Source organism: Penaeus chinensis, chromosome 22, assembly GCF_019202785.1.
Source record: "Penaeus chinensis breed Huanghai No. 1 chromosome 22, ASM1920278v2, whole genome shotgun sequence".
In the NCBI taxonomy this organism is placed as follows: domain Eukaryota; kingdom Metazoa; phylum Arthropoda; class Malacostraca; order Decapoda; family Penaeidae; genus Penaeus; species Penaeus chinensis.
Window position 1 is genome coordinate 18,497,944 of NC_061840.1, and position 10,000 is coordinate 18,507,943.

Sequence of the window (10,000 nt, forward strand, 5' to 3'; positions counted from 1 at the left end):
AGCGAAACTTACGAAAGTCATGTCATTTCATTCACAAAATACCCTGAAGAGTAATGTAATAGCAAACAATATATACGACAGTGAAAAGATTTCTAAAGCAGTAATGGGAGTTCCTAAAGGTGCAGTTTTGGGCCTCAAATTCTTTGTAATAAAATTATTGTATGATTTAATGTTTGTGAATAAGATAAAGATGAGGAGCATTTTTCTTATGATTTTTATTTATTTATTTAATATTAATATAATTGAACATCATGTTATTTGAATAAAATCAAGTCTTTGAAGCGAAACTTACGAAAGTCATGTCATTTCATTCACAAAATACTCTGAAGAGTAATGTAATAGCAAACAATATATACGACAGTGAAAAGATTTCTAAAGCAGTAATGGGAGTTCCTAAAGGTGCAGTTTTGGGCCTCAAATTCTTTGTAATAAAATTATTGTAAGATTTAATGTTTGTGAATAAGATAAAGATGAGGAGCATTTTTCTTATGATTTTTATTTATTTATTTAATATTATCATTATTATTATTATTATTTTTTAAAAAGTTGTTTTTCAGTTTGTTGTCTATTCATTTGTAAAATGTTGAAATTAAAGTGGAAGTTCCTTGCACATGCTTTGCAAGTGTTTTATCAGTTTGTGCAGCTCAGCTTTTATGCAGATTTTTCAAATATTCAGGTTGCTGCCTGTAGTAATAGCTAAAAGGATGAAACTTTAAACATTAAAAATAAAGAGCTGGACTATGTTTTCTCTTTTTCTATCAAATACTGTATCTGTGTTTTACTAATTACCATAAAAAACATACTTTCCAGTATCCACAATGGATGCGCAGCCATCACCCACTTCCCCAGGCTGGATCAAGCCTGGAGATGTCATGCGTGTGAGGAAACTGAAGGCTAAGCGCAAAGCCCTGCAAGCGCGTATGAGTGCCCTTACGCCCTTGCAAATCCTGGCCCCAGCAAAGGGACTCAGCGATGCCACAGAAGGCCGTGGAATCAAGAGAAGAAATCCATTCAAGTGAGTTTGGTAAAGGGGGCTCTGTGCTGTCACTTGTTTCTTGACAGGATTTTTGTGCTATGTTCTCTTTGTAGAAACTGTTGGGTAGGAAATCATGGAAGTGTTTATGGCTCTCTCTTCTACTCTCTCTCTCTTTGTCCCTTTTTTCTCTCTTCTTTCACTTCTCTCTTCTTTCTCACTCTCCCACTCTCTCCCTCTCCCACTCTCTCCCTCTCTCCCTCTCTCCCTCTCTCCCTCTCTCCCTCTCTCCCTCCCTCTCTCCCTCCCTCTCTCCCTCTCCCTCCCTTTCCCTTTCCCTCCCTTTCCCTCTCCTCTCTCTCTCTCTCTCTCTCTCTCTCTCTCTCTCTCTCTCTCTCTCTCTCTCTCTCTCTCTCTCTCTCTCTCTCTCTCTCTCTCTCTCTCTCTCTTCCTTTCTCCCTCTTCCCTTCTTTTCTCTCCTTTTACTTTATTCTTTTTCTTCGCAACAGATGTTCCCCCAACAAAAAGCAACGAGCAGAAGAAGACGGTGACCTGGAGATAACGAGTGACGCATCCCTCTTTCGTATGCTGAGTCCGTCTGCACCAAAGCAGAAGGTGTCTTCACAGCAGGTTTACAGCTTCTCTAACATCCTCAAACTCCAACAGCAGGAGGAAGTCTCACTCAAGGTAAGACTCCTCTGGTGGTTCTGATATTGAGAAAAGGAATGGTTGGCTCAATTTGTAGATCTGAAATAGATTCATGATCATATAAGGTATTACAGACATTTAGATACACACAAATAGCTGTGTTAGAAAAATCTCCATTCAGTGTATTTATCTATATATCTGTACGCATATGTATATGTTTATGGATATGCTGTATACGCACCTTATTTATTCATTTGTAAATGGATATGCTATATACGTACCTTATTTATTCATTTGTAAATTTATGTAAAATAACTTGGTAACTTATCATATGCATTATTCCTGTTTATTTTGTCTTAAAATAGTTGATAATTGATTTACCAAAGTTACCCAAATTTTTCCTCTTACTCGTTTTCCTAGTCTTCTTCAGCTTTATTGATGACATGCTCTTTCTGCTTTCTTGCACCCCTCACTCTTTCCCCTCTTATAATAGACAGAAGAAGTTCCCTCTGTGACGTGGACAGAGCAGCTGGCAGTTGACTGGAGCCTCAAGAGCAGAGTGCGATTTAAGTCAGCCAAGCCCCTCCCATGGAAACACAACTTTAAGGTTTGTAAATCATGTGTTTTTTTTTTCTTCTTCTTCTTCTTCTTTTTATTTTATGATCCCAGTTGGGCAGTCAGCAGAACTTAGAAATGATTATTCAAAATTGAAATTCACAAGTTTTGAAGATATGTATGAATTTTTTTATATTTTGATTTTTAGAATTTAAAGTTAAAATAGATTTTATTTTTTTTTTGTCAATATTATTGCTATTTTTATTATTTTTGTTATTTTTATTAATATTATTGCTATTTTTATTAATATTGTTATTTTTATATATGTTATTGTTTTTGGTAATTGTTACTTCTATTTGGTATTATTATTATTTCTGATATGATTGTTCTTTTTTTTACTTTTTGTGAATCAACCTGAAATCTCTCCACAGACATCAGAGGAAGCCTCTGGGACAACGGGTTTTGTACGCTGCCTGAACTCAACATCAGACAACAGTGAAGACAGAACCCTTGACACATCGCCAAATGCCCAGTTCTATCAGTGTTGCCTCGTCTGGCAGTACCCCAGTCTGCCCTGGCTCCAGCTCTTCCCCCGAGACAACCTGAAAGCTACGACACAGACGGGACTCTTCGGCACTGACAAGAAACTGGGAGACGCAATTCATGCTGAGTGGTGAGAAAGTGCACTTCCTTGGGAAACCCTTAGGGACATTGATTTCCTTTAGGCTGGCTGTCTCTGGTTCCAGACTAGAACAGTAGAGTAGTTCATGGGAATGTATTCAGTAACGGGAGGTGTTGCATATGGATAACAACTAATGTGGCACTGTTAGGGCAGAATCTCTGAATGGTGTGCATGCCAAGTATAATGGCTGTACACTGTACACTCTCTCTCTCTCTCTCTCTCTCTCTCTCTCTCTCTCTCTCTCTCTCTCTCTCTCTCTCTCTCTCTCTCTCTCTCTCTCATTTTTAATTTCTTTCTTTACTATAGTACTTTGACTAGCATTCATAAGGATATTAATGTTATTAGTAAGAGTAACTCTTCCCAAAATTCAAGGATTGGGGCAAACGAGTAACTGACTCCATGGCAAATCAGTGCTTGTGGGGCCATGCATGTGATAAAAACTACAATGGAGAGTGCATGTGCTTGGCGCTAATGGGCATATGAGAATCAAGTCTCTACAGTCAAATCTTTAATGTAGAGGCAGAATACATAAGAAAAAATTGATAAATGTATTTTTCCCAGTCCTTTGAGTTTTTAGTTATTCCTTTCATTAGTTTGCAATTATTTGATTTAACTGGTATATAAAACAAAGAAAAGAGTTTGTGAAGCTTCTTATTATTAACATATTATTATGTTACCATGAACCCTTTGCCTCCTGCATATATATCCTACCTTGTCAAGCATGAATATCCCACCAAGCATAAGTTTGTTATTTCATTATTTCAGTTCATTCACAGCTTGTACCACAGACACCCTGGCTTTAAGAAAAATATGTTTCTAAAACTTATGAATACCTGTCCAAGGTAAAAGATGATAGAAAAATCCTTGCAGTCTCTTGAACTCACTTTTCCCCCAAACAGGAGTGAGAGCCTGCGTTCACTACACCAGCTGCTGCGTGTGAGGCAGTGTCCATACTTCTATGTCTGTGGCCCCACCTTCACTTGCCTGTTCCGAGCAGCAGGCGTAGCGGGCATTTCGCAGGCCCATGCCCTCATCACACCAACAACTAGGGGTTTTAGAGAGGCCATGAAGAACGAAGGTAAAGAACGGCAGGAGCATGTCCTTGGGAGGGATTCTGTAGTGGGTGGGGGAAGGTTTATGTCTTGGTTGTTCTATTAGGACAGTTGTGTTGTATTAGATGTATTGTATTGAATTGCATTTGAACTTGGATTCAGGTGATGTGACCATCATGTTATGAAAAAATCCAGGTAAAAGGGAGGGTGACGTGAACATGCCGTCACTGGAAAATCTGGTTGTAGGTCCTGCCGTGTGTGTGTGTGTGTGTGTGTGTGTGTGTGTGTGTGTGTGTGTGTGTGTGTGTGTGTGTGTGTGTCTGTGTGTGTGTGTGTGTGTGTGATACAACCTGCACTGCTGGTTAAGGCAGACAGGAATAGGATCCTGAGCTTGGAAATAGCGTCCTCCCTGGAACTGGCACTCTTCTAGTCATGGCTCACAGATGGTACATCCCACACTCATTTATCAATGTAAATAATGCCAAAGCCCCTTCCTAAATACCCTCCAAGAGCTTTGTGCGCTCATGACAAGTCATTCCTGTCACCCCGGCCTTCAGCTGAAATTCTCACGACGGTATGTCCCCATCACCCTTATCTGCAGCCAAATTTTCCCATGACAGCATGCCATCCAGATCGTAGGGGTTGATTCACACCTGAATGTGTTTTTAAGGTGTGAACAGTGATCTTTCATGAATTTTGAGGGAAATAGGCCATGATAAACATATTCTCTTAACCCATCACCACTGGGTAATAGAAATCCCTGAACATGATAAATGTAGGTGGTTTCTGGCAATTGCCAGACACTGAGCACGGGAGTCCACTATATCAAGCGGAACATCCTGCTCCACATACTTTGGGGCATCACCACACATGCAGGCGTACCCCGCAGACCAAGTGGTTTGTTATGATGCCGGTACATGTATATGTTTCAGCTACTTAAGGATCATAAACTATATCAATATGTATGTGTCTTATTAATATGTAACTAATCTACTTCTGTTGCTTTAGACATTCTCTTTTTATAGATAGAACTACAAAAATCTTAACCTTTTCCAGACATTGAATTTGAAATGCCCTTCCACAACAACAGCACTAAGAATGAACAGGAAGACGAGGAAGAAGAGGAGGAGGAGGAAGAGAAGGAGGAGGAGGCTACCTCCTGGCTAGAGAATCTTGGGGTTGAAACCTCGCAGTTCCCCAATCTGAACCCGAATCGTGTGAAGCTGTGAGTGCTAAGGACAGTTCCTTTTATAGGATAGTAAGAGAAGGTGGCTTTCTCTGTTTCTACAAAGCCTAGTTATCTGTCCCCACCTTTGTCTGTCTTTGACTTAGCCTCTTTTCTCACCCTCTCACCCTCTCTCACCCTCTCTCTCTCTCACCCTCTCTCTCTCTCACCCTCTCTCTCTCTCACCCTCTCTCTCTCTCTCACCCTCTCTCTCTCTCACCCTCTCTCTCTTTCACCCTCTCTCTCTCTCAACCTCTCTCTCTCTCACCCTCTCTCTCTCTCACCCTCTCTCTCTCTCTCTCTCTCTCTCTCTCTCTCTCTCTCTCTCTCTCTCTCTCTCTCTCTCTCTCTCTCTCTCTCTCTCTCTCTCTCTCTCTCTCTCTCTCTCTCTCTCTCTGTCTCTCTGTGCTGTGTGGTGCAGCGGTAGCGTTCTCGTCTAGCAATCTTGCTGACCTGCGTTCGAATCCCTCGCCGCCAGTGGATGGTAACCTCGGCATTCCTTGCACACAGGGGATAGTTTAGAAGCAAAATGAAACAGACAGTATGTCACACCAAGAATATCCATTGTAATAAATGGAATCAAAAATAAACTTTTAAACTTTAAACTCTCTCTCTCTCTCTCTCTCTCTCTCTCTCTCTCTCTCTCTCTCTCTCTCTCTCTCTCTCTCTCTCTCTCTCTCTCTCTCTCTCTCTCTCTCTCACCCTCTCTCTCTCACTCATATATATATTTTTTTTATTTGCATAAAGTAAGTGTGAGGGAAGGATCCTTATAAAGAGGCTTCTGGGTTCTTTTTCTCTTGTTGTACCTTTTCTTGCTACTAATTTGTGTTTTAGATTAAGATTAAGGTAAGTTATTTTATTTGAAGATATTCAAGCAAAGATTGGGCAATCCATACATAAATGTGACAAAATGTAAAAGGCTGTTTGTATCTCCTCTGCAGAGAAAGAGAAAAGTTCAAGAATATAGACAAGACTGCTGCATCCCTGGTATATGTGGAGGGCATGGAGACCCAGGGCCTCATAAACTTCCTCTTGAACAGCCGCAGTTGTGTGGGTACCACAGGACTCCTGGCTGGAGTGCCACCCACTCTTCTGTCCCCTGTGGCCTTCCAGGGCAGCACACTCAAGACACTCAAGGTAGCCCTCCTTTGAAGTGTTGTATGTAACAGCTATAATACAAATGCTTGTACAGTATAAGTGTATATATGATATGATATAAGTTGTGTGATATATCTGTAATTTATTTAACCCCTTAACGATGGGTCACGTCAAAACAAACCACTCGAAATGTGACGTGTGGCCGTACACCACGGCGACGCGCCAAAGCGATACGAGCTGGTGATTCGACTCCCATGCTCAAAGTCAGCGCGTTGCTATTGATTTCCAGAGCGTAGAGTTTTCTTCACCCGTCACCAAGGGGTTAATGTGAATAGATGACTGTCTTTATCTATGTTAATTAATGTATTCCAGGCCAAAGGAAGTGTGATCCGGCAGGAGGGTGACATGCACCATAGCATGGAGGTGTCAGGCCCCATCCTGCCACACACTGTGCATCAGCTGTGCTCCCTCCTCTCCCTAGCGACAGACAGCTACACCCTCTCACTCGTTCCTGTTCCATCCACACTCCCCTTCTCGCAGCACAGCCATCATGATGCGACTGCAGCTCCTCAGGTCGGTCAATTCAAGATTGGTCGGGGGTGAAAAGTAAGGCCATCATAGGCTCACAGAACTGAGATTTTATCTGGCACATGCGTTTCCCACCGCCAAATCGGTCTAGTCTGTCGCCTTCCATTGTTGTCCCTCTGAATTGTTATTTACAAATGACATAATCTCTTAGATATACTGATTATGATGATAATTTCATTTGTTCTGTTTGTCCATATGAACAATAAGCTAATTTCTAGTTTCCATCCATCTTGTGGCCCCTATTGATCAATGTCACATCTTAACTATCCCTGTCATCAGTTTTCTAAAAGTAATGAACATTTCCTTATAACAATAGACAGACAGACAGAGTTCGTAGAAGCCACTAACCCTTCTTGATTTCTCATAGGCTTTTGCACAAGAGGGCCTGGTGGACTGTGGGTTCGACGCCAGCGTGCGCTCCCTCATATGCACACCATGTAGAGCAGAACAGGAGGAGACGGACTTGCCACCAACATACCGTGAAGTTACGTACAAAGATAAGAAGTACACGTGGACTGACAAATTACAATGAAAGTGATGTTAGGTTTAATTTTGTACAAATTTTTATCATTATTAGTATTGTAAGTGCCATAGTATTCGTTATTATTGATTTTATCTTTATTTTTTATTTTTTATTAGAATTTTTATTATATAAAAAAATCAAGTTAGTGACATTTTACCAATATCCTTGATAAGTGTTTTTTATTTATTTTATTTTATCTTTTTTCTTCTTTTTTTTCAAATATACGTGAAAGATAATCAAGTGTTACTTGTATGTGACATTATACTGACACCTTCATTCTGAGACTTCTATTGCAAATTTACAGCACAATCACAGGTGTCACAGTGTAGAGCAGAAAGAGAAACTGGAGAAATATTTTCAAATTGCGAGTGACGTGAAAATTGTATCATATTGTGTATGTTTTGTGTCTATGATAGTAAACAGAAAAATAGAGAGAGAGAGAGAGAGAAAGAAAAAAAGAAAAAAATTAAAACCCAGTGAAGAATTTGCACGAGTGACGTAAAAAAAAAAAAAAAATGGAATTTTATATTGAAAGTGTGATTCACTTGGCAGAAAAACTTTGGAATTTTGTATTGAAAGTGACAGACAGCTCCTTCGACTCTATTAAGAAAGAGCAGTAAATTTCTTAGAGAAATGAATCAATTTGTTTGTTTTCTTTAGAGATTTCTGCTTTACTTTTTACTCTTTTTAATTCAGAGAAACATATTTTTATGAGTTTTTTTTTTTATAGATATCTCCTGATGTTTTATTGCTAATGTAAATACTGTGTCATTAATGTGGAAAATATATGTTTTAGCATTTATTTGTCTTTATGTCCAATCTACTTTTTAAAGAATTGATGTTAACACTGATATATATATATATATATATTGTAACTTTTTAAACTCTTTAAGAGTTCCTCATTGTAACTGTATGGTCCATTTTAGTTATTTATCCATCTAATAAGGAATTCTTGAAGAGTTCAAAATGTTTAAAATGTATGACTTAAATATATATATTTATATATATATATACATATATACATATATATGTGAATAGTACAACACACTACCCTGTTGATACTATGTTAGAAAAACCCACAATGTAAAACTAAAAAAATCTAGTTTTACATTGTGGGTTTTTCTACCATATATATATATAATATATAATATATATATATGTTTTATATATATATGTATATAATGTTTATATATGTATATATATAATATATATATATAATGTATAACGCAGGTGTGTGCTCCCACATTCCTGCGGAACACACGCCTGCGTGTGTACAGTCTATAGATATGGATGCATATACGTTATAGCTTGATGTATTTCTCTTTGTCAGGAATGATCATAAATACACAAAATAATTAATATGATTAGATAGCTCCTTTCCACAGAATTAACCCCTTCCCGACATGTCACGTGTCTGGACGTCATAACAAACTGCCAAAGCGCTCCGAGATGGTGATTCGGCTTGATGTACCGAACTCCCGCGCTCAAAGTTGGCACGTTGCCATTGATTGCCAGAGCATAGGTTTTTTTTTAGTTTTCTACACCCGTCACTAAGGGGTTAACAGCAAATTTACATTCATCAGTAATACACAGAACATAATATATATATATGTATTACATATACACAGAACATAATATATATATATGTATTACATAATATTTAACTTTACTTTTGAAATGTTATGACAAGCTGCAGCTTAACTACATTTGTAATTCTGGTAAGCAAAGAAGGTGTCAAGGCTGTAGAAGAGAGAGTTGATCAGGCACATGGAGCCGACAGCTTTTCCAGAGTCGGCCACTGGGGAAGATCTTCCGGGCTGGACGCTGTAGGTGTGGATGGTGAGCCCTCCTAACACCACCATTAGGGTCGCCAGAATAAAGTTCACTTTCGTCTCCTGGAGTGTGGAGAAGAGGAACTGAATGAGGATGAGATTAGGGCCAAAGTATTGTTTGCGACATAGAGGGGTTGTATAGATTAGTGATGTCTTGATTGTTGTTATTACTATTATTGTTATTATTTTGATCACAGTAACTATTACTTTCAGACAGTCAGTCAGTGAAGTTTTTACATTAGCGACCATCTATCCCTTACAAATATACTAGTATTTATAACTATACCTCTAAAATGATATACTGAACGATATTCATTTTTGAAATGAATAACATTATTGAACTGTGCAGAACTAGCATGATGTTCAAATGACACTAAACAGATTTGTTAAATGGATATTAATAACAGAATCTCTGACTATTTGCACTAATTTGCATGACCTTTGGAAGTCCTTTCACGTACCCCAGTTTAGAAAATTCAAAGTGTAAATTGCAAAAGGTGGTGGGTGAAGATTGCAAAGAACCCATTAGAAACCACATTCTTCTAATAAACCCTCCCAAAAAATAAGTAAATAAATGAATATTAAAACGTACAAACATATAAATAAGTAAATACATGAACACTCTCCTTGATCTGCATAAACGGAAAAACAAGCTACTCACAAAAAGCACTTTCTGCATCTGTTGGCCACCCAATAGGAGAGTCATGAGGAGAAGCGGACTCACGACCAGCGAGAGAACCAAGGTCCCTCCGCCAAAGAAGTCAAGGCTCTCGCTCCCAAAGCCGAGGCCTGGAATGCCCTGGGAGATGCTGAGTGCTAGGGTG

The 10,000-nt window shown here is 38.9% G+C and overlaps 2 protein-coding genes across 3 annotated transcripts in view; one reads left to right on the top strand and one right to left on the bottom strand.

The window, feature by feature from the left end:
- LOC125037029 (protein downstream neighbor of son homolog) overlaps positions 1 to 8,146 on the top strand; it is an 8,570-nt gene extending 424 nt beyond the window's left edge. The window contains exons 2-10 of one of the 2 annotated variants that reach the window (XM_047629993.1): positions 811 to 1,015; positions 1,483 to 1,660; positions 2,115 to 2,228; positions 2,608 to 2,849; positions 3,758 to 3,936; positions 4,967 to 5,135; positions 6,077 to 6,272; positions 6,606 to 6,806; positions 7,189 to 8,146. In XM_047629993.1, coding sequence (XP_047485949.1) covers positions 819 to 1,015; positions 1,483 to 1,660; positions 2,115 to 2,228; positions 2,608 to 2,849; positions 3,758 to 3,936; positions 4,967 to 5,135; positions 6,077 to 6,272; positions 6,606 to 6,806; positions 7,189 to 7,353 — 1,641 coding nt within the window. In that variant the 5' untranslated portion in view covers positions 811 to 818 and the 3' untranslated portion in view covers positions 7,354 to 8,146. Of the gene's footprint in view, positions 1 to 810; positions 1,016 to 1,482; positions 1,661 to 2,114; positions 2,229 to 2,607; positions 2,850 to 3,757; positions 3,937 to 4,966; positions 5,136 to 6,076; positions 6,273 to 6,605; positions 6,840 to 7,188 lie in introns of both variants that reach the window. The other variant, XM_047629994.1, reaches the window with a different exon arrangement.
- Positions 8,147 to 8,932: 786 nt separating this feature from the next.
- The window catches only part of LOC125036802, a 4,175-nt gene continuing 3,107 nt past the window's right edge, over positions 8,933 to 10,000 (bottom strand). Inside the window, exons 2-3 of the mRNA XM_047629656.1 lie at positions 9,838 to 10,000; positions 8,933 to 9,239 (exon numbers count right to left, since the gene is read on the bottom strand). The exon at positions 9,838 to 10,000 is cut by the window's right edge and continues 8 nt beyond it. Coding sequence (XP_047485612.1) covers positions 9,042 to 9,239; positions 9,838 to 10,000 — 361 coding nt within the window. The 3' untranslated portion in view covers positions 8,933 to 9,041. The remainder of the gene's footprint in view (positions 9,240 to 9,837) is intronic.